The sequence below is a fragment of the Thamnophis elegans genome, chromosome 7, assembly GCF_009769535.1.
Source record: "Thamnophis elegans isolate rThaEle1 chromosome 7, rThaEle1.pri, whole genome shotgun sequence".
In the NCBI taxonomy this organism is placed as follows: domain Eukaryota; kingdom Metazoa; phylum Chordata; class Lepidosauria; order Squamata; family Colubridae; genus Thamnophis; species Thamnophis elegans.
The window spans coordinates 74080538-74104902 of record NC_045547.1 but is presented as its reverse complement, the minus strand read 5'-3'; the positions used below and the strand labels follow the sequence as shown (position 1 = coordinate 74104902).

At 44.9% G+C, this 24365-nt stretch overlaps 1 protein-coding gene across 1 annotated transcript in view; it reads right to left on the bottom strand.

The window, feature by feature from the left end:
• Positions 1–24365, bottom strand: part of TTC38 (tetratricopeptide repeat domain 38) — a 30882-nt gene that overhangs the window by 1881 nt on the left and 4636 nt on the right. Inside the window, exons 2-13 of the mRNA XM_032222143.1 lie at positions 22497–22574; positions 20364–20445; positions 18859–19030; positions 17019–17192; positions 14506–14581; positions 13475–13594; positions 11758–11817; positions 10226–10264; positions 7026–7107; positions 5518–5683; positions 3759–3918; positions 1227–1300 (exon numbers count right to left, since the gene is read on the bottom strand). Of these exons, the coding sequence (XP_032078034.1) occupies positions 1227–1300; positions 3759–3918; positions 5518–5683; positions 7026–7107; positions 10226–10264; positions 11758–11817; positions 13475–13594; positions 14506–14581; positions 17019–17192; positions 18859–19030; positions 20364–20445; positions 22497–22574 (1283 nt within the window). The remainder of the gene's footprint in view (positions 1–1226; positions 1301–3758; positions 3919–5517; positions 5684–7025; positions 7108–10225; positions 10265–11757; positions 11818–13474; positions 13595–14505; positions 14582–17018; positions 17193–18858; positions 19031–20363; positions 20446–22496; positions 22575–24365) is intronic.

The following is a 24365-nucleotide window of genomic DNA, read 5'->3' as shown; positions in this document are numbered from 1 at the left end:
TAATAACCATTCGCTGTGCATTTCCAATTAATGGGAGTCGTGAACTGACCACCAGGTTTCAAATTTTAGGCCTGGATGACCTTGAACTACGCTGACGGCATTACGACCTGAGCTTAGTGCACAAGATAATCTGCCACAACGTCCTACCTGTTAATGACTACTTTTACTTCAACTGCAATAACACAAGGCCTATCAACAGATACAAATTGAATGTAATCCATTTTAATCTTGATTGCAGGAAAAACGATTTCAGCCATAGAGTAGTAAATGTGTGGTACAACACCCTACTTGATCCTGTTGTTAGTTCCTCTAACCTCCACACCTTTTACCTTAAGATGTCTACCGTGGACCTTACACATTGCTTAAGATGTCCCTAAGGGGGCGTGCATAAGCGCACCAGCGTGCCTACCGTCCAGAGGTGGGTTCCTACCAGTTCGCACTAGTTCGGTAGAACCGGTTCGTCAAATCTACCGAACCGGTTCAAAGAGGTTCCACCAGCAAGCAGGCCACACCTACAGAAGAGGTTCCAAAAATTTTTGAAACCCACCACTCACACACAGACACACACACAGACACACACACAGAGACAGACTCACATAGAGAGAGAAAGAGAAAGAAAGAAAGAAAGAAAGAAAGAAAAAAAGAAAAAGTGAGAGAGATGAAAGGAAAAAAGGAAAAAGGGACAGAGAGACAAAAGGAGAGAGGGGGGGGAGAGAAAACACATGACCGGCAAGCCACTCCCACCAGGTCACATGGTCAGCAAGCCACTCCCACAAGAGGCCCCACCCACAGAGTAGGTTCGAAAAATTTTTGAAACCCACCACTGCTACCGTCCCTGTCCTACTGCCCCATTTATATGTACCCTTTTTATGTTCTTATGGCTATGTTTTGTTTATTTATATCCATTTATTTGTGCCATTTTTTCATGTGTTTTCATACTTGTTTCCTTGTACTTGTTGACACACATGCAAACAAACAAACTGTATAGGCATTGGAAATAAAAGTGAAAAGTTCCCTGCCTTCTTCCAAATAACAACAGATGTTTACGTCGCCTCCAAGAAAATTGTCTTCCTTGCTATCTGGTGGTGACTGCAGATCTTTCCGCCTCGAGCCAGTCAAAATTTGAATCTCTGCTCCTCTTACTGATTGCAACCACGGTTCCCCTCTACGCTCATTGCTATCTTTCAACCAGGTCAAATCCAGAATCTACTACTTGTTGTACTTACCTAGCAAGTCTCTGGTTGGCTTTGGATTGGCATTTTAAAGCAGCATGAATCAGCAACTGGGCAAAAAGATCTCTCTGGAAGGGAAGGAAACGTAGAAGAGATGTTATTCACCCCTGGCAAGGTGACTGCAAGGGGAGCATCTGGAAGCGATTAGGTGTCAATGCAGAGAAAACGTGCAGCCCGCTTCCATCCAGCAGTTAACCAAGTTGGAATTAGAAAAGGAAAGGAGTGTCTGTTTCCCCCCCCAAAAATTAAACATAAGCAGGTTCCCTTTTTATTTTTAATGAAAATAAATGCTGCTACGAGCTCTAAGGAAATTCTACAAGGTGGAATTTAAATTTAAGGTTTTTTTACTACTGGTTCTGTGGGCATGGCTCGGTGGTGGGTGTCATGTGACTGGGTGGGTGTCAGAGGTGGGTTCCTACCAGTTTGCACCTATTCGGTAGAACCGGTTCGTCAAGTCTACCAAACCGGTTAGAAGAGGTTCCACCAGTGGACCCGGAAAGCAGGCCACACCTCCAGAAGAGGTTCCAAAAAATTTTGAAACCCACCACTGGTCCTTGGATATGATTATTCTACACTATGCTCATATTTATAAAACTCAGTGCCTCTGTGAAAGGTAAGGATGACTACTGCGTTTGTGGTGCAATCAGAACATTGCGTGTGTTGAAGTTGTTTTAACGCAAACCAAAGATGCCTTTTGAAAAACAAGTTTACATCATATTCTTATGCATGCCAGTGCTGTGTGTGAGGTAATTTAAGGTGGTTCTGACAAGTGTCGTCGGCATCTTCATATCCGGTCACATGGGCGGCAAGCCACTCCCATCCGGTGACATGGGTGGCAAGCCACTCCCACAAAGGAGGCCACACCCACAGAGTAGGTTCGAACAATTTTTGAAACCCACCACTGGTGGGTGTGGCTATGTAACTGGGGGATCAAAAGACAGAAACTCACTTTAATAATGTCCTGCTGGAGCAGGGTTGGACTAGATGACCTCCAGTTCCCTTCCGGCCCTGGATTATCTTCTGAAGCTGCATCTAATGCCAGGTTTGTAGTCCTTCATTCCTCTTCTTTTTCCCTCCTTCCCTCCCTCCCTCCCTCCCTCTCTCTCTGTCTCTCTTTCTTTCTTTCTTTCTCTCAGCACCCCCCATTCCCTTTTTTTAGCCTAGCAGGCTTCAGGAAAGTCTGCTGGGAGCAAAAATGGATTCCCCACCCCCCACACACACACATTTCCAGAGAACCTGTAGTAAAAAAATACTTTTAAAAAAGTTCCAAAGATCAGCTATGCGACATGCGATCGTCAGAACATTTTTTAAAAAGCTTTTTTTTAGCATTTTTTTTACTAGCGGTTCTGTGAACCAGTAGCATTTTTTACTACCGGTTTGGGCGAACTGGCCCGAACCGGTAGCATTTCACCCCTGGCTTGCTGCTCAGGAGGGTAAATCCTCAAACTGAGTGGAACATTTGCAGAGGAAGGTTGGAAAAAAATCAAGATATTGGCCAGGATGAAGCTCCATGTTGTGGCCTGTCAGCAGCTGAATCAGAGGAGGGGGCGGCGTGGGAGTCAGGATGAACATCAAGGCAACCTGAGAACTCGGCCAGAGGGAAGGGAACTGGTGGAGAGAGAGAGAGAGAGGGAGGGAGGTTGAGCCTGGGCCGTCCGTCAGCCCTCAAATGGAGAGTCAACAGCCCCGAGGTCTGGAGGTGGCTGATGAGGAAGGGGAGGAATAGCTAAGTCCAGTGCCTAACTGTTCTGACCTAGGCTTCCCAAAAGCAGACGTTTGTAGGATATTGCTTACTGAGGTCCCTCACAGTTTAAAACAGTATTTCTTGTTAAGGTAATGATGATTTAATAGCTGACCAGCTGCTGTAAGCCTGTAAACCGAGATGATGCAACAGGAATGAGTCAGCAGGGTTACTGCCATTTTAAGAGGCTGTCTATATAAGGAGGCCATGTGAGGGCATCTCTCTCTCTCTCCTTCCGTGTTATAGTTGAAGATTGATTGATTGTGTTTTTGTCTAGTGTGTGTGTATGTGTGTGTGTGTGTGTATATGCTTTTCAAATAAACCACTGTTTGAAAGACACCTCTGTGTACTGTATATTAGCAATAGCAGTTAGCCTTATATACCGCTTCATAGGGCTTTCAGCCCTCTCTAAGTGGTTTACAGAGTCAGCATATCGCCCCCAACAACAATATGGGTCCTCATTTTACCCACCTCGGAAGGATGGAAGGCTGAGTCAACCTTGAGCCGGTGAGATTTGAACAGCCGAACTGCAGAACTGCAGTCAGCTGTAGTAGCCTGCAGTGCTGCATTTAACCACTGCTCCACCTTGGCTCCTGGGTTGTCTCAAAATCATAGTCTCATGTGCACACTCTGACATTTCTCAATGGGGGTTACTTTAGGATGTGTGGACTTCAACTCCCAGAATTCTCCAGCAAGGATAATTAAAGTGGCGCAGGTTTGGGAAACCCTGGGATAAGGAATAAAACACTTATGAAAAAGCCAGCAAAAGCCAGCACCCGTCTCACCTGGGCATCGCTCCCTCCTATTTTAACAACCTGATATCGGATGGGGTACAACAGTTCCACGGCCTTGTCGTAGTGTCCTTGGTTAAACTCCACAAACGCTTGTAGAAGAGGCGCTCCCAATGTTTGTACCAGGCTCAGCTCCTCATTTTCAGTAAAAGTCCTAGGAAAGACATCCAGATCGGAGGTGACCATGTGAAATTACCATATTTTTCAGAGTATAAGATGCGCCGGAGTATAAGACGCACCAAGATTTTGAAGAGGCAAATTAAAAAAAAAAGTTTTTGCACTCTGCAGACCTCCCCAAAACGGGCCCGTTTTTTGTCAAAAAAAAAGGGCATGCATAACCTTTAGGAGGCTTATAGAATGCTCCTGGCTGCCCCCCCCAAACAAGCAAAAAACAGCCCACTTTTTTTTAAAAAAAGGGCATGCATAGCCTTTAGGTGGCTTATAGAGTGCTGCTGGGTGGGGGGGCAACATTGAGCAAAAAACTGCCTGTTTTTCACTCATTTCTGCCCTCCCCAGCCCCCAAGAGAAACAAAAGCCTTCTAAAAGCTATGCGTGGCCATTTTGGTGAAGGGACGGGGTTTTGGGAGGCAAAAAAATGCTGTATTCAGTGTATAAGACGCACCCAGATTTTCAGCCTCTTTTTTGACGGAAAATGGTGCGTCTTATACTCCGAAAAATATGGTAACCAAATGAACCTGAATGAAAAGATTGGTCACTGACACTTCAAGTCCAAAGCAAAGAATTGTCCAAATCTAGCAAGATGTCACTGAAGGTAGTAGTCCTTGACTTACAACCATTCATTTAGCAAATGTTTTAAGTTACGACATTGGGGAAAAAGAGACCATCAGGTCCCGCACTTATGACCATTGCAGCATCCCGACCAGTGGTGGGATCCTCCCAGTTTAGCAACCGATTCAGTGATCGCGCGATTTGCGTGCATGCGCAGTTTGAAGAAATCTTCACTTCCGGCTTTCTTTGGAGAGTAACAAGCGGATTCATGGGGGAATCTGCTCTGCCGCGCCAATCAGCTGAGAAGATAAAGGTAGGAAAATAGCGTGGGTTGGCGGGTGGGCCCATTTGATTGTCGGAGCTACCGGTTCGCCTGAACTGGTCCAAACCAGTAGAATCCCACCCCTGATTCCCGACAGTCAAATGATAAAAATGTGGGCTTTTGGCAACCAAGCATGTATTTAAGATGGTTCAGGCTCACATGATCTCCACGGTGACGTGATTCAAAATTCAGAAGCTTGGCAACTGACTTGAATTTATGACGGTCACAGCATCCTGGGGATCCTGCAATTGCCTTTTGCAACCTTCTGACAAGCCAAGTCAATGGAGAGCTCACATTCACTTAACAACTGTGTTACTGACTTAACACCTGCAATGATTCACTTTACAACTGTGGCAAGAGAGGTTGTAAAATGGGGCAAAACGCACTTAGCCGATGCCTCATTTAACAGCAGAAACTTGGGGCTCAATTGTGGCCGTACGTCGAGGACTACCTCTACTCTGATCCAGGTGGTTGTAAAACTGGGTTCGACTCACTGAACAACTGCCCTGCTTAGCACCAATATTCTACTTCCTATTTATGGCATTAAGTCAAGTACTTTCTGTAGTTCTTGGTTAAGAATAGCGACCCACAGGCTAGTCTCTATTGTCTTTATGAACAGTGCTCCTCTTAAACACCCAAGGTGAAGCCATAGAGAACAGGTAGGAACAAGGAGGCCTGTTGTTAGCATGGTGAGTCACTTACTGGGCCAAGTCCTGTAAAGTGGTGAGGAGCTCACTGGAAGTTTTTTGATCCTGAGCACCTAAGGAGGCCATCAGAATGTGGGCATAGTTGAAGATCAAGATGTGATCCTGTGCATGTTTCTTCGTTATCTGGTTTATTGCTTTCCACCTCTTACCCACATTCACCCCTAGGAATAAAGGAGCCTTTTATTTCCGTAAGCTGGCAGAGTCACCGTGAGGGAATTGGGCGACTATATACATTTTCGACAGAAGTACCACATTTTTTGGAGTATAACACACACTCGCTCCCCCTCTAAAAAAGGGTGAAAATTTGGGTGCATCTTATACACCGAATGTAGCCACACCTACCTGCCGGCCCCCACCCTTTGGCCTCTGCCTCCCAGCAATTTGCCTCCTTGCAGAAAATAGCAAACAACCTGTTTCAGTTTCAGCTTCAGCATAGCCTGATTATCACAAGCAGTTGATTGTTGGTTGGATCAGCCTCCCCAACCATCAACTGTTTTAGGCTGCAGGGATTGCCATTGCCTATTGCCACCTCCACATGCCCCATTTTTGGTCTCCGCATTCCATTTTTGGCCTCTGCATGCCACATTTTGTTCCTTTTTGGCAATCCAGGACTGCCATAGTTTGCCTCCCAGAAGAGAACGATGCTATTCTCCCTCATCCCAACTGCACGTCTTAAGTTCAAGGCAACATTTGCTTTGCTGTTGGACTGCCATTCTTGTGATTATTTTGTGGTTATTATTGCATTGTTTTGATTAATTTGTTGTATTCAGTTGTTCCTCGGGTATTTCTGGATGGAGCTGAGCAAGAATAGAGTAGAGTAGAGGGGAGGGGAGGGGAGGAGAGTAGGGTAGAATAGAGTAGAACAGAACAGAACAACAGAATAAAACAGAACAGAATAGAATAAGAACAGAATAATAGAAGAACAGGACAGAATAAAACAGAGTAGAATAGAATAGCATAACAGAACAGAATAGAACAGGAATGGAACAGAACAGAACAGGACTAAAACAGGAACAGAATGGAATGGAATAGAACAGAACAGAACAGAACAATAGAATAAAACAGAACAGAATAGAATAAGAACAGAATAATAGAATAACCGAACAGGACAGAATAAAACAAGAGTAGAATAGAATAGCATAACAGAACAGAACAGAACAGGAATGGAACAGAACAGAACAGGAATAAAACAGGAACAGAATGGAATGGAATAGACTGGGATGGAATAGACTAGACTGGGAAGGGTGGGGCAGGATAAAACAGAACGGAATGGAACAGAACGGAATAATAACTCAGCTGCTCACTCTTGCCAAATGAAACACAACTCACCAATGGGACCCCCAGCTGACAGTTTCCAACACTTGGAGCTGAACAAGCTTTTTGTTTGAACAGGGAATATAAATAACAGCTTAAATTGTAAAGAAGAAGGTGAAACAAAATGAAGGCGATCTCTTCTGGGAAACATTTAGATAATATACGTATGAAAACTCTCTCTTTTTTTACCTTCTAATTCAAGCCTATATAACATGGAGCTGTTGTCAACGACATCCAACATGGTCCCGCTTTGCTGTAAGCTGGGAGCAATCTGCAAACCCAAAATCATTAAGAGTTTAGATTGAGCTATTTTGGGGGGGGGAACCAGGGGTGAGGAGGAGGAGAGCATTTTCTTGAACTGCTCAGTTTCCTCAACAAAACTGTCAGAATAGTTTTTCCTCTTCCTGTAACCTTATTCCTACTCTGCGTTTTCTTTACAGCTGTGATTCCTGTTTAAAACAAAGGATTCCACAGAAGAGAGGGAAACCCTTTAAATTAAAATTAAAAATTTTAAACGTTTCTTCTTTTTTTTTCGCATTTTTTTTTAAAAAATTTTTCCAATATAAACATACACATTTTATGGACAGTACATTGACTGAATCAAATCTTTTTTAAACCCCATTAGCAATAGTAATACAAATAAATACCGTATTTTTCGGAGTATAAGAAGCACCTTTCCCCACCAAAAAAATCTGGGTGCATCTTATACACTGAATACAGCATTTTTGGCCTACTGAAACCCCGCCCCCTTCGCAAAAATGAACATGCACAGGGTTTGGGAGGTCTGCAAAGTGCTCTTGGGGGATGGGGAGGGCAAAAACGAGTGAAAAATGGACCATTTTTTGCTTGTTTTTGCCGTTCCCAGGAGCACTCTACCAGCCTCCCAAAGCTCTGCATACCCCCCCCCCTTTTTTTTTTTTTTTGCAAAAAACAAGGCATGCAGGGGGTTTGGGAGGCCTGCAGAGTTCAAAAACTTTTTAAAACAATTTACCTCTTCAAAATCATGGCACATTGTATACTCTGGTGCATCTTATAATCCAAAAAAATATGGTATGTATTATTCTAATCTTCCAACTTTAACAATATTGATCTCTTTCCATAATCCTTTATCCTTTTTCCAAATACGGTATTTAAACATAGATAACATTTATTTGTGCCCTGTTTTTATTATCCCCTGCTAAGTCCTATCATTTAATATTTTAAGAATTACTCATTACTCCACCACAGCTTCAATATTCTGAATTTGTAGGCTTACTAATTACCCCAATTATTAACAATATTTGATCTCAAAATCCCCACAATTTCTAATCCTTACTTTTTTAAATTCATGGTATAGTTTAACACATTATTGATATTGTTAATGCAATTAAATGACCTAATCCTAAATTCCCACGTACTACGCTTAACTTATTGGGGTTGTAGTAAATGTATATTGTCTATTAATATATACACTACTATTTTGACTATATATATTTTCCCATTTCGTTAATATATTTTCTCATTATCCATCATCTCTTAAGCTCTTTGAAATTCCATCCTTTATCAACTATATAAAAAAAGAATTTCATACATTTCTTCAGGGTCTAGCCCTTGCTATCGGAATCCTAAATGACAAATAATGTACACACATGCTAGTAATATCAAAGGAGGTATGCCCTCAAACGATACTGGCTACCCACAAGAAAATGGGCCTCACTATATTAAGTGTACAGAAGAGCCACAAGAACCACAACTTCCTACGAAACAGATTTTTTTCTCGTGCACATTTCTCAGGCTAAGCGAGCGCTGACTCCTACACAACTGGCTGGAGGGTAGAGTAGGGCTGTCAGATCTTAACTGCTGAATCTGGACTACCTCTAAATGGCAGTACAGCAAGGGTGTCAAACTCAAGGCCCGGGGGCCGGATCTGGCCCGCAGGGTGCTTAGATCTGGCCCACGGGGGCTGCCCTGGAAACAGCAGAGAACCGGCCTGAGGTGCCTCTGCCAGTGAAAACAGAGCTCAGGAGGGTTGCAGGACACCATCCCAGCTGAAAACAGCTCGCAAGGGCAACACACAAAACCCCACTCCCCGATTTTGCTGATAGAGGGTTGCAGGAGGATGTTGCAGCCAAAAACAGAGCTCGGGAACCCGTTTTTGCTGGCAGAGCACTTGTGTCGCCACAGGCGCCCCCGACACAAAGTGAAATCATGCTGTCCACGCCCACACCGGCCCTCTGAGGTCAAACACAGCCCTGATGCGTCCCTCAATGAAATAGAGTTTGACATCCCTGCAGTAGAGATACAGAGATCTCCAACTCCAGAGAGAATTCTAATACCTCAGGTTGATTTAATAAGTAAACAAAAAATGAACCCCACTAATGAAGGGGTCCCCCACCCCCCCAGGGCCATGGATTGGCACTGGTCCGTGGCATGTCAGAAACGGGTTCATGGAAACAAGCGAAGCCCTATCTGTGGGTGTTCTGACCTAGGCTTCCTAAGAGGCTGAAGCAAACTCCTTGTCTCGACAAAAAACCCTTGTATTGATTTGCTCATTCACACCCAGCAAAGTCTTTCAATGGAGGATGTACAGTCACAGATCTTATCTGGCTTGAGGAATTGCCAGGCCAATATCTGAAGAACTTGGCAAGGAGTCTCATAGAGTCATGAATCAATTAAGTGAACGAACTGTCTCCTGCAAACTCCACTCCCCTTTTGCTCGTCTTTTATTTCCTCTGGGAGGGGCCATCCATTGTCCACCTGTGGCCTTACTCCCAAGTCGACCCCTGTTCTTTAGCTGTTCCCTTCATCTGGCAACTCTGCGCATGCGCACACTGGGAACAGGCTCCAGCTGTTCATCTGCCTGACTGATGTCTGACTCCGAAGGCAGCTGATAACTGGCATATGGCTGTGTCCCCCTCCCTGCCTCCAACACAGAGCCCTCATCAGAGCCTTCCCCAGACTCCAGAAATGGCCCATGTTCCTCCCCCAACCTCCTCACTGTCCGAATCTGCTGCCAGCTCTGCTGGCAGGTCACAACATTGGGAAGCAGGCAGCATGCAAAACCACACTGCTTCTGATCTGTGGAAAAACCTCGCCCCCACAGAACCGGTCTGTGGTGCCCTAAAGGTTAGAGGCCACTGCTCTAGTGGTCCCCTGTAACAGTGGTTGGGTAACACTGGTGTAGAGAGAAGTGTGTCTTTACTCTGAAAAACTCTTGCTTGCAAACTCAGGAGGATGTATTGTGTTTATTTTTTTTAAAGGAGCACATATTATAAAATTCATACTGGCATGCTCTCTTTGCAAATCCAGTTTTATTTGGCACAGAAATGTAGTTATGTCACAGGAAGTAAACTCACTGCCTGAGGTGTGACTGATAAGTATAAAACGAAAGCAAGAAATGTAGTACTTACGTGGACATCATAGATTGTCAAAGCAGCCTCATAATCACCCTGCACGCATAATAATATAAACAAGAAGGAAGAAGGAAAAAGAGGCATCAGAATTTTAATATCTCAGGTTCTAACCCAAGTAATCTGTTGTCTTATTTGCAATTACTGGGCACTGGGATCCAAAAGGAAATGGAGCTAATAAAAAGCCCAACAAACAATGATTTGTAAACACCACATTTCTGGCCAATCAATCAATCAGAATACAGCTGGAAGAACCTTGGAGGTCTTCTAGTCTAACCCCCTGTTCAAGCAGGAGACCCTATACCAGCGATGTCGAACCTTTTTTGGCTCACGTGCCATAAGTGGAGGGAGCCCAGGGGGGTTGTGTGCGGGCGTGCCGCACCCATAATGTAATGTGCAACCCCCCCAATGTGCATGCATGCACTACAGGTGCGACCCCCCCCCCATTTTTTGCATGCTTTTTTTGCCCTCCCCAGGCTCCTATAAAGCCGCTGGAGCCAGAGGCTTTATAGGAGCCTGGGGAGGGCGAAAACAGCCTCCCCCCCCCCCCGGAAGCCCTCCGGAGGATTCAGGGACTTTCAGGAGGCTTCCCTGAAGCCTCCGGAGCAGTCAAAATGAACCTTCGAGCAAACCGGAAGTCCGTTCCTGAACTTCCGGTTTGCCCGTAGGACTGGTTTTTTGCACTCCGGAGGCTTCAGGGAAGCTCATGAAGCCTCCAGAGGGCCTCCCGGTGGGGGGGGAGGCTATTTTTGCCCTCCCAAGGCTACTATAAAGCCCCTGGAGCCTGGGGAGGGCGAAAAATGGCTTTAAAAAAGGGTGAACTCAGCTGGCCAGCGCGCGCATGTGCATGCCTTTTTTGCTCAATCTTGTCCCCTCCCCAGCTCCCAGGAGCATTCTATAAGCTTCCTAAAGGCTATTCATGCTCTTTTTTTTTTTTTTACAAAAAACGGGTCCGTTTTTGCGAAAACGGGCTGTTTTTTGCTTGTCCCCCCCCACCCCCCGGGAGCACTCTACAAACCTCTTTAAAGGGTATCCATGCCCCTTTTTTTTGAAGAAAAAAAACGGGCCATTTTTGTTTTTGGGAGGTTTGAAGAGTGCAGAAACTTTAAAAAAAAAATTGCCTCTTTAAAATCTTGGTGCATCTTATACTCCAGTGCGTCTTATACTCCGAAAAAATACGGTAACATTTTGTTCTATTTCTACTGCTTGGTGACAATGACAACTTTCTAAATATCTGTGGAGATTCTCCGTCATCCAGGTCATGGCTGTTCCAAAAGTGTTTTTGTTTTTTTCAAGGGGCAACTGGATTTTCTTGGTTTTCTTTGAAGACATTTTGCTTCTCATCCAAGATGCTTCTTCAGAGCTGATGAAGCTTCCTGGATGAGAAACGAAACATCTTCAAAGAACAACAAAAAAGTCCAGTTGCCTCTTGGGGGGGGGAAAAAAAACACCTTTGGGATGCCAACTTTTCACTTTCCATATGTATTTGACCTCTTGTGAAAGGACAGATAGTGGTGGAAGAATACACTTACCTTTTCAATAAAGTATAAAGCCCAGTGCCAGTAATTATGACAAGCAAGCATATCACTGTCCTGGAATGGAAAAAGCAGGATCATTATTATATGCTAGAAACTTATTTGGGTGCAACGAAAACACCTCCCAAAACTATATTATTGGAAACTATCATTAGAGAAATGCCAGGATGATTAACCCAAGGCCAAAGAGTTTGGTCTTGTATACCGATGTTACAGATGTGAACCCCACCCCATCCCTCTCCTGATGCTGACAGCCCCTGTCGCAATATTCATTCTTAAAAGAGTCTGCTAAGATAGATCAGGAGAGAAACTTCCATATTCCTGAAGGATGGAGCTAAGCAAACAGTGATTTAGCCAAGACTTGCCACCAATGTAGCGATAGGGACAATATCTGAATGGGTAGTTTTCTCACCACCAATATTTTAGCTCGGGGGTGTCAAACTCAGTTTCATTGAGGGCCACATCAGGATTGGTTTTGACCTCGGAGAGAGGTGGCCAGGGTAGACATGGCCAGCTCAATGTTATGTTTATGGGGCCACCTATGATCGCCAAGTGCTAAGTTAGGATTTCCTCCAGATACTCCCTCCCTCTCATTATAACCTTCCTTCCTTCCTTCCTTCCTCCCTCCCTCCCTTCCCTCTTCATTGTCCTTTTTTCTTCCTTTCCATTTTTCCTTATTTTTCCTTCCTTGCTCTCTTCCCCTCTTCCCTTCTTTATCTTCCCTTTTTTCCCTTTCTCCTTTCCTGTCCCTTTTTGCTCAAATGCAAAAGGGGTAACATTTCTCCTTTTGTTTTGTTTTGAGTTTGTTTTGCTAGCCATCTGCCAGTAAAAATGGAGCTCGGGGAGCGGGGGGCGCCTGGTCCCCGTTTTTGGCCAAGATGGCCTCCTGCAGCTCTTTGCCAGCAAAAACAGAGCCCTGGGGGTCACACGTATTTTTGGGCTGTTTTGGGCCACAACGGCCTCCTACAACTGTCTGCCAGCAAAAATGGAGCACTGTGGGAAGAGGGAGTCCTTCCCTCTTTCCAGGGCGGCTCTGTGGGCCAGATCTAAGCATCCCGCACCCCAGATCTGTCCCGCGGGTCTTGAGTTTGACACCCCTGCTTTAGCTGCTTGCCCAATGGATCACCAAATATGGGCCATTTCATTTCCTTGCTTATTTTGGTTTCCTGTGAACTATCCAGGGAATAGCAAAACTGATCACACAGAAGGCCCCACACGAAAGTGCAACAAAAATCTAAGATATTGATAAAAGCACTCAAAACCAGCTAATGATCTGCAAGGACCATTGAAAGAGCTCTCCACATCCACATAAAACACGGGCAATGCTTCAGTCGCCACCTTGATTCTGTTGACCAACCTGCAAGGCACCCTATACCACTATTGCGCACACAATGTGACACGTGCCAAAAAGTGCCACAAACCACAGGTGGTATTCTGCTGACTCTCCCCGGTTCTTGCGAACCAGTGGGAGGGCAGCGGGAGGCTCTGCCCACCCACCCAGAAGTCATCACGGATGCTGTGCGCATGCGCCGAAGTTTCTGTGCATGCACAGAAGCGCTGCGCGCGAGCAAAGCCAGTGTGCACAGGAACACACTCCCGGTTCTGAACCGATAGCGATGGTTAGAGGATTTCATGCCTGCCACAAACCCTTCAAGCTGAGAGAAAGCTGGTGGCCATTTTAGGGGGGAAAAACCCGAATAAGTGATATGGTTACCTTCCAGTTGTTTTCGGTTTGCTTCATGAATGCCAGCCCACTCTTTAAATCCGCTTTCATTTCATTCACGTGAGCCAAAGCGTGGACGGACCACGCGTCCTTCTGATTGATGGCTAAAGCCTAATTGAGGAATGCAGGGGAAAGAAAATTATGCATTCTAACGAAGCTGTCATCACATTACGAGGAGAACCTCACATCCTGTAAGACTTGGGTAGATTCCCATGAGATGGGGAGCCCCAAACCCAGAATCGGGTGAGTGAGGTGTGGTCAGTTTTTAGGATGTTATTCTTTCTCCCTCTCCCCTCACTGCGATCATAACATTCCTGTAAATGCTGCAGTAGATACATTTTCTGTAGAGGGGGCTGAAATGCTCTAGTTAGACAAGAAAACATAATGCTCAGATACTACTCCTTTGGCCAGAGATCAGTATTCTTTCTCCTCTGGGTAGCAACCATTATGTTGGAAATCTCGGAGGAATCTCCTTTGTTGAGCTCTTAGGAAATAAACACAGTCACATCTAAGAATAGAATAGAATAGAATAGAAGAGTTGGAAGGGACCTTGGAGGTCTTCTAGTCCAACCCCCTGCTTAGGCAGGAAATCCTACACCACTTCAGACAAATTGCTAGGCAACATCTTAAAAACTTCCAGTGTTGGAGGATTCTCAACTTCTGGAGGCAAGTTGTTCCACTGATTAATTGTTCTAACTGTCAGGAAATTTCTCCTTAGTTCTAAAGTTGTTTCTTTCCTTGGTTAGTTTCCACATCTACCTTACACCTGCCATCAAGAGCCTCTCACACGCATCCAAGATGGCAAAAAAAGATCAGAGAATGTTTGATAATGCCTCTTCCACCAAATTTTATTTAAAGGCTGAAGCTTTTAATGGAATTCATGGAAACTTCGGCCTTTGAATAAAATGTGTGGCCTTATCAGTCCCTTCTGGTTTTTTTCTCTCTCCCTCACTCAACATCTGTGTCAAGAAATGAAAGGTAAGATCCTTCATTGCCACAGGTCCGCTTCTTAATTCAGTTACCTCATAGGCCAGCTTCTCACCACGGTCATAGAAATTGGTTTCAACCAAGCCGAAGGCATACATGCCTTTAATGTAGCTAAAGAAAAAAAAAGAGATAAAACTTTCACATATTAATCAGCGCAGCTTTGATATGCCTCTTCAAAGCAACATTTCTTTTTCTTTTTCTGTTTTATTATTTGTTACAAATTTTAAAACCTCTTTACAAACGAAGTGATGTCTGGGTTCCCCGCCCCGCCCCTTTTATTTACATTTTCTCCTATACATAATTAATTTTACATCACACTATCATTTCTAATTTCAGCCCCACTATTTTCTTACCATATTTCCATCTTAAATTTAAATTTTTCTTAATAAATAAACAACATCATTTTTCGCCCTTTCAGAAAAAAGTGTACCAACTTCCCATTTGTTATTTATAATGTCTGTATGCAGCATATACCATCAAATTCCATTTTAATATAACAGGCATTTTACTTAATTGGTTATCCACACTTAACAATATTATCTTTTTTTTTATTAACAAACATGCAAAATACACACACACAAAACTTAGACATACACCACATTTACACAATACAATACGAACAGGAGCTTCCTGTTCTTTCTAATAGCAATTATCAATCGATACCGCTCACCTTATATTATTTCCCCTTCTACTGTATTTCATTTGGATTTCACCATTCTTAACCCTCTTATTTTACTCATAACAATTTTTTTTTTTTAGTTTTGTTATATTCCTTCATTGATTCTTGTTTCTTTCCTCCATCCACCTATACTATTTATCCCATATCTGGTAGAGTTCTGATTCTTCTTTTCCTTGGATTTCTTTAGTTAGTTTGTCCATTTCAGCACAATCCACACTATTACCTTATTTAGCTATATATCATCAAGAGTATTTCAACGTATTTCATTTTCTACCAATATCTCTCTTTTTTACCTTCCTCCTTTCTTAACCATTTTTTCTTGATTCATCTCTTGTTCTCTTTAGTGTTCTATTTTTCTTCAGCTTTCTTTTCCTCCTCTGCCTCCTACTCTTAAATTCCCCCTTTTCTTCTTCTTTTTCCTTTTGTATGTCTTCTGATTCCCCCCTATCATTCTTCTATAATTTATTTGAGTAACCCTCCCTTGGGTTCTTTTTCGCTTCCTACTATTTCTCTCTTTGCTTGAAAGCAACATTTTGCTGACAGGCCAAGTCAATCTGGTTTTGGGTTAGAGGCCACTGAATTCCCAAACCAGATCAAGTTAAGCAACTTCACACGATATCGTAACTTTGGGGTTTTGTCTTGAGGGGGCCATGATATGTCTCCCCTCTCCCTGCCCCACTTGGGGCTGAATCTGCAGTCTGCTGAAGGTGAGTAGTGAGCCTTCAAAAAGTTCCTGAGGTTGCAGATGGCGGGAAGGCAGTAGGACAAGTCTCTATGTGGGTCGGACTAGAAGACCTCCAAGGTCCCTTCCAACCCTGTTATTCTGGATTCTGTACTCTTTGTGCTTTAGCAATATACGTGAATCTGAGCCATTGTCCATTTAGGGTCCATGTTCTGGCTGAACATGGTATTGTAGCCTGCCAGCGGCCAGCCAAGCTGGTGGCAAATTCAGACAGTGAGGAGGTTTGGGAGGAACATGGGCCAGTCCTGGAGTTTGGGGAAGGCTCTGATGAGGGCTCTGTGTCGGAGGCAGAAAGAGGGCCGGGGCTGTCCAACAGTTATCAGCTGCCTTCAGAGTCAGATATCAGTGGGGTAGGAGAACAGCTGGAGCTTGTTCCTGATGTGCTCATGCGCAGAGCTGCCAGGAGAAGGGAACATTTAAGGAACAGAGGTTGACTTGGGAGTAAAGGCACAAGGGGATGCTGAATGGCCCCTCCCATAGGGACTAAACAGGAGCAAAGGGGGAGTGGAGTTTGCAGGAGCCAATCAGTTTATTAGTGTGAAGAGTTGCTTATCTGAGAGACTCCTTGCCAAGTATTTCCTTGTGCAGCGTTGCATCTGGAAGCTATCGACCTGGCAACTATCCAAAGACTGATAAGGTCTGTGTTTGCAAATCGCCCTTGAAAGACTATTTGCTGGGACTTTGCAGGATGTGAATGCTAGGAATTCACATTAGCCAAATAAAAAGGGTATTTTTCGGGGCAAGGAGTCTGTTTCGTGATTTGGTGAAGCCTAGGTCAGAACACATGGGATAATTTAACATGGCCAATATATTCATTAAGCACAAATGCTGAGCAAATGGGACTCTTTTCTCTGTGTTTCATCACAGGTTTCCTAATGGAATCCTGCTTCATTCCATCCTTTCTCAAATCTTCTCCCCAATTCTTTCATCTTCCATTGTGGTTGTTAACACACACACACACACCTGTTAAGGAAGAGAAACTAGAATACTTTGGTCTGAAGGGCATTTTGGGGAAGGCAAATGGTATCACACAACACAAATGGTGGTGTTGTGATGCCACAATGCGTGCAACATCACTGGAGCTACCAATGTGGGAGGAGAAACACAGGGAAAAAAAATAGCCTTACCTACTAAGAGGAATATCTGGAGTCCAATAACGATAAACTCGGGCAATCGAATCTCTCATTTGAGTCTGGGCTCCCAGATAAAAATAGCCATCATGGGCAAACTTTAGGGCCAGCATGTCGGTCGGATTGCTGTGTAGGATGTCTTCCCACATATCACAAGCTTGGGTGATCTGCCTGCAAGGAGAAAGGTTTACAAATTACCATATTTTTCGGAGTATAAGGCGCACCGGAGTATAAGACACATCAAGATTTTGAAGAGGCAAATTTTAAAAAAAAAGTTTTTGCACTCTGCAGACCTCCCAAAAATGGCCCATTTTTTGTCAAACAAAGGGCATGCCTAGCCTTTAGGAGGCTTATAGAGTGCTCCTGGGGGATGGGAGGGCAAAAACGAGCAAAAAAGGCCCGTTGTTTGCTCATTTCTGCCTTCCCCAATCCCTAGGAGCATTCTGGAAGCCTCCTAAAGGCAATGCATGGCAATTTTGGTCAAGAGGGTGGGATTTTCAGGAGGCCAAAAATTCTGTATTCAGTGTATAAGACGCACCCAGATTTTCATCCTCTTTTTTGAGGGGAAAAAGTGCATCTTATACTCTGAAAAATACGGTAGTGTTCACGCAAGGTTGTAAATCAGGGGTCCTCAAACTTTTTAAAAAGGGGGCCAATTCAAGGTCCCTCAAACTATTGGGGGGCTGGACCGGCTGGGTGGTCATGGCTAGGTGGTCATGTGACTGGATGAGCGTGGCTATGGCATGTCACTAGGTGGGCGTGGCCAATTTAACAGTCCATTGAACAATGCACACATATTAAACTTTAATTTGTTTTGCTCCTGGGGGTGTTTTATTTGCTTTTGTTTGCATGTTGCTCTTTTGGTTGCCTTTTCTTTTTCCTAGATCGTTTTTTCAGTTGTTTGGGAGTCTAGTGCTGTTATCAGCTGCCTTCGGAGTCAGACATCAGTGGGGCAAAACTGCCTCACCCAGGCTTGCTTGGAAGGCAGAAGTTTTAAATCCAAAACCACAGATCTCAATGCACAGATATGGCCAAGCTCTTATCCTTTGAGGGCAAGTGTCAGTGGAGTTCAAAAACCCCCAACCAGAATTCCCCCCTAAAGGGGGAAGAGTTTGCACAGTGTCAAGGTAATGACAATTTAATAGCTGATGAGCTGCTGCAAGTCTGTAAACCGAGATGAGGACATGAGGATGATTCAGCAGGGTTACTGCCACTTTAAGAAGCTGTATATATAAGGGAGGCCATGTGAGGGCGTCTTTCTCTTCTCCTGTATCTCTTTCCTCATGTTCTATCTCCACTGTAGTTCTCTGTGTAAAGTAGAAGATTGCTTGCTTGCCTGGCTTTGCCTAACACATGTACGTATCAGTGGTGGGTTCCAGCCAGTACGCACCAGTATGGGCGTACTGGAGGCAGCTGGGAGCAACGGCCACCTTACTGGAATGGTGTTTTGGAGGACCCACCCGCATTCCTTACCTGTATTTAAGCCAACCGGGCCATTTGAGCATGCACGCACAGCGTATGGCACCTGCACGACTCCGCTGAGCAGCTGGAGTATCGCAGGGCAGTGGGTGTGCATGCATGCACAGCGCATGTGCCCAAGGTGGATGCCCAGCCCCGTTGCAGCATACCGGTTGCGACGGGATCTGGAACCCACCACTGGTATGTATGTATATATATAAACCTTGTCCATAAACCACTGTTTGAAAGATAAAACCTCTGTGTACTGTATTTTTCTCCTGGGTTGTCTCAAAATAGTAGAAAAAGACATTCTACGGACATCTGCAGGCCTAGAATTGCCCGCAAACGCAAAATGCAATTCATCCAAGGAACAACATACCCACGAGAGAAGAGCTCCACGGCAGACACGTGCATTTTCTCGCGCTCACTCAAGGGCTGAGAGTGTGAAAGTGACACCATGGCCTTGACGGCCTCATCCAGTTTCGTGTCCAGCCGCACCGAACTCCCAGTACCGATCAGGACCAAACCGTTGGCGATCACATTGCCCATGACTGCCAATAAAGAGCAGAGGGTTTTTCAAGTCTTTAGGGAAGCAACCAACCAATGGATAAAGCAGGCAACTAACAATATTTTTACAAAATTGAAAGCTTAATGCTAAGCTTTGAAAAAACTGTTGTACTGTAGGTCATATTTGTATATTACATTGTAAATGTTTAAGAGATAAAACGGAAAGAGAGGGAGGAAGGAAGATGAGGAGGGAGGGAAGGATGGAAGGAAGGAGAAGGAGGGAGGGATAGAGTGAAAGAAGAAAGGTGAGGGGGAGGGAAGGAAGGAAGGAGGGAAGGAAGGAGAGGGAAGGAAGGAGGGAAGATGAGGAGGGAGGGAAGGAAGGAAGGGGCAAGGCAAGAAGGAAGGAAGGAAGGAAGGAGAGGGAATGAGAGAGTGAAAGAAGGAAGGTGAGGAGGGAGGGAAGGAAGGAGGGAGGGAGGGAAGAAAGGAGCAAAGCAAGAAGGAAGGAAGGATGGAAGGAAGTAGAGGGAGGGAGTGACAGAGTGAAAGAAGGAAGGTGAGGGGGGAGAGAAGGAAGGAAGGAAGGAAGGAAGGAAGGAAGGAGAGGAAAGGAGGGAGGGAAGATGAGGGGGGAATAAATGAATAAAGGAAGGAAGGAAGGAAGGAAGGAAGGAAGGAAGTCCAGACAGTATGCATAGCACTCCTGGTTGAATTTTCCTCCACAAGTACTCTGGGAAGTAACACTGAACCAAGAGACAGAAGCTGACCCCAAGTACTCCAAGCATGTTCCCTATATAAGGTTGTAGAAGAACCCAGGTCTCCCTTCTGCTAGTCCAGCCCCCACTTTTTGGCTTGGCTTGGACAACCTGGAACTATGCCGCCTACGGTCTGACCTAAGCATAGGACACAGAATTGTCTGCTACAACGTCCTACCTGTCAACAACTACTTCAGCTTCAACCGCAATAATACACGGGCAAACAATAGATACAAACTCAAGGTAAACCGCTCCAAACTCGATCGCAGAAAATACGACTTCAACAACAGAATGGTCAGCACCTGGAATGCTTTACCTGATTCCGTTGTTACATCCTCTAACCCTCGTAACTTTAACCTCAAACTGTCTAGCGTGGACCTCACCCCATTCCTGAGAGGTCTGTAAAGGGGGCGTGTAAAAGCGCACCAGCGTGCTCATCGTCCCTGTCCTACTGTCCCCATTTATTTGTACTCATTTCCCATGTTCATGTCCATGTTTATACTCATACCTGTTATCTTGTAGATGTTTGACAAACTAAATGAATACGTAAATAATAAATAAATTCTAAGCCACTCCACATCCTGGATCCTTCCCAGATCAGCCCTGACGGCCCGCTTACCAAAGTTAGGATCTGCCACCTGTAGTTTTGAAAAGGTTCCTTCAAGGCCCCCGAGACTCTGGTCGTTCGTCCAGGTCACATACTGGAATAAAGAAAAGAACTCTTGTTGGTTAAGAATACAAAGGGAGCCTTTTGTGAAAGAGAACCAGAAGGACAACTTTCACTAAAATGCCGCTTCTTCCAAATGTAGCCATGCAACAAAATATTCTTAAGGCCGCTCCTTTATTTCTAATCCTATTTAAAAAATCACTAGTGGATTTGGTTTAAGGGTGGTATTCACTTACTTTCATTTGCTGGGAGGGCATGGCCAGGGGTGTATGACAGGCAGCACTCGGCCTCCTGCAGCCCCCTAGGAGCAAAAACGCCCCCCTGCACCCCGTTTTGGGCCTAGTAGGCATCTCTGCACTTAGCTGGGAGCCAAAACAGGGTGCGTGGAGACTCCTGGAAGGGGCAGGGCCAGCCAGCAATTTAACTACCAGGCCGGCTGAATCCCACCACTGCCTATATCAACAGTGGCGGACCTTTTTCGCCTCAGATGCCAAAAGCATGCCCGTGTGTGCTATCACGCGCACTCATGTGCCCACCCCCATAATTCAATGCCTCCCCACACCATGCCCTCTGTGCATGTGCGCATGACCCCCCCCCTGTCCTACGCACTGCTTTTTTTGAACCTTGGCAGGGCAAAAATGGCTTCCCCTCCCCCCCTGGAGGTCCTCTGGAGGCCAGAAATGGTCCGTTTTCTGACTTCCGGTGGGCCCGGTAGGTCCGTTTTTTACCCTCCCCAAGTTCTAGAGCAGTGGGTCTCAATCTTCCTAATGCCGTGGCCCTTTAATACAGTTCCTCATGTTGTGGTGACCCCCAACCATAAAATTATTTTATGTTTTCCATATTTTTTAGAAAATATGTGTTTTCCGATGGTCTTAGGCGACACCTGTGAAAGGATCGTTCGACCCCCAAAGGGGTTGCGACCCACAGGTTGAGAACCGCTGCTCTAGAGGCTTTCGAGGAGCCTGGGGAGGGTGAAAACGGCCTCCCACACACACCACGAGGCCAAAAATGGCCCATTTTCTGACTTCCAGTGGGCCCGGTAGTCCGTTTTTTGCCCTCCCCAGGCTCCAGAGGCTTTCTAGGAGCCTGAGGAGAACGAAAAACGGCCCAATATGCAAACCATAAATTCAGGAATGAATTTCTGGGTTGCCCATTGGATGGTTTTTCGCCCTCCGGAAGCTTCCCTGAAGCCTTCAGAGGATGAGAAACAGCCCAACACGCCAACCAGAAGTCTGTTCCCGAACTTCTAGGTTACGTGTTGGGCAACCTGGAAGGTTCGGGGAAGCCTCCGGAGGGTGAAAAACAGCTGAAAATCAAGGCCGAAAATCAGCTGGCCAGCACACACATGCGCGCTGGAGCTGACAGGGCAACTCCTCGCATGCCCTCAGAAATGGCTCCATATGCCCGTGGCACGACAAAACCGTGCTCCACTAAAGCGCGCCCGATTAAACCGTGTCGCTGACGTCATCAGCAGGGCAACAACAGCGACCACGGAGAAAAAAGGGCGCTTTAAATAGCGCTTTGAAACCAAGCCGATTCAAGTTAAGGTAAGGGTTAGGTTTAGGGTTAGGTTTAGGTTTAGGTTAAGGGTTAGGGTTAGGGTTAGGGTTAGGGTTAGGTTAAGGGTTAGGTTTAGGTTTAGGGTTAGGTTAAGGGTTAGGTTTAGGGTTAGGTTAAGGGTTAGGTTTAGGGTTAGGTTTAGGATTAGGTTTAGGGGGGTTAGGTTTAGGTGTTAATTTTAGCTTTAGCGTTTACAGCGTGCTTTTTTCTCCGCGCTGTTGTCGCACTGTGATGACGTCAGCTATGCGGTTTCGTCGAGCGCGCTTTAGTCGAACGTGGTTTTGTGGTGGAACCCCATATGCCACCTGTGGCATGCCATCACGGACCTATATCATTCCAGACAAATGCCTGCCCACTCTCTTCTTGAAAGCCTTCAATGATGGAGCACCCATCAACTTGCTTGTCTTTAAGGTATAAAACTCTTGGCATTTTCCTTCCCCTTGTCACAATTTCTGCAACTGACTGTTAGTAATAAGAATCTTTATGCCCCCCCAGTCTCTCCCACAACCTTTTCCTCATCCCCACCTGAGTCAACGCAGCATCAAAAAGTTTACAAGCCTCGTTATTGGTGGTTGAAAGGGAGAGTCCTGCGTCCTGCCAGGCCTGGAAAAGATGCAAAATGGAAAACTGAAACACAAGCACAAAATTACAGAAGACACACAAAGGGAAGACACTTTTCTCAATTCAAAATTGTTGTTTATGTTGCTTTTTTTTTTTAACAACAAAGATTCTTAAAATCTATGCAACTCTGGTAAATGTATTTTTTTCATTACCTTCAATAAAATATGGTACAGGTAGTTGAATTGAGCCAAAAATTCCATTGCTAAGGAAGACAGTTGTTAAGTAATACCGTTTTTTTTCGGGAGTATAAGACACACCTGACTATGACGCACCAAGATTTTGAAGAGGTAAATTAAAAAAAAAAGTTTTTGCACTCTGCAAGCCTCCCAAACCCTCTGCACGGCCCTTTTGGTGAAGGGGGGAGTGTTTCAGGAGGCCAAAAATGTCGTATTCAGTGTGTAAGATGCACCCAGATATTCACCCTCTTTTTTGGTGGAAAAAGGTGCATCTTATACTCTGAAAAATACGGTATCTGCCCCATTTTACAACTTTTTATTGCTGGAGTGGTTAAGTGAATCACTGCACAGATAGTCCTCCAGTTCATTTAGTGACCGTTCAAAGTTACAACGACACTGAAAAAGTGTGACTTGTGACAATTTTTTCACGGTTATAACCGTTGTGGTATCCCCATAATCATGTGACCAAAATTCAGATGCTTGGCAACTGGTTCATACTTATGACCGTTGCCGTGTCCCAAAAGATCACATGATTTGGCAAGAAAATGGCAAGAAAAATCAATGGGGGAAAATCAATGGGGAAGCCAGATTAACTTAACAACCAGGTTACTAACTTGTTCTGTCCCCCCTTCTCTGCTCGTTAACAGACGACAGGCAGACAAATTTGAAAGGAAAGAACTTTATCAGTTCTCAGCTCAGACTGGCTGCGAGCCCAAAAATAAACATAAATCAAGTCTCTGACGAGGAGATAACAGAATGCAAAACAAAACTCTTACAAAGCAATGCACTTCTCCAAGTGTCTCCTTGAATCAGGATTACAGAAAGCAAATCACTTCTCCAAGTGTCTCTCACAAACAAACCAGGACCGATGAATGCTGAACGAACGTTGACTCCTGCAACCAGGGTGTGGCACCATCCGTCCTTTTATCACCAGAAGACGCCCCAGCTGCATTGTTAATCTTGCATCCCGAAAAGACTCACAGGAGACTTCTGCTGAGTCACAACACTAACTTAGCAACTGCAGTGATTCCCTTAACAAAACTGAGGCAGGAAAGGTCATAAAATGCGGCAAAACTCACTTAACAATAGATAGTTTGGATTCAATTATGGTCATAAGCCGAGGACTACCTGAGTTATTAAGTTAGCAACATGGCTGTTAAGTGAATCTTTCTTCCCCGTTAACTTTGTTAGATTCTTAAAAGCCTCCAGTGAAGCTTTACTAACATCACCAACATTAAATGGATGCTGTGCTCAGACGCTGAAATACACCATGCAAGAGAGATGAAGAGAATAGAAGAGAGAAGGGGAGATGAGAGGAGGAAGAGAGGGGTTAGGAGAGAGGGGAGGAGAGAAAGAAGGAGTGGAAAGAAGGGAGAGAAGGAGAGAGGAAGGAGAAGTAGAGAAGAGAGGGATGATAGAGGGAAGAAAGGCGGTAAGGAGGAAGAGAGAGGGAGGGGAGGCAAGAAAGCGATGGATAGCGTAAAAATATGATGTATAGAAAGCAGAAGAGCAACTGGTAGTCGTTGGGGGGTTGGTGGCAAGAGGAATTGATATAATATTGAATAATACAGAATAATGCTGGTTATGATGCAACGTT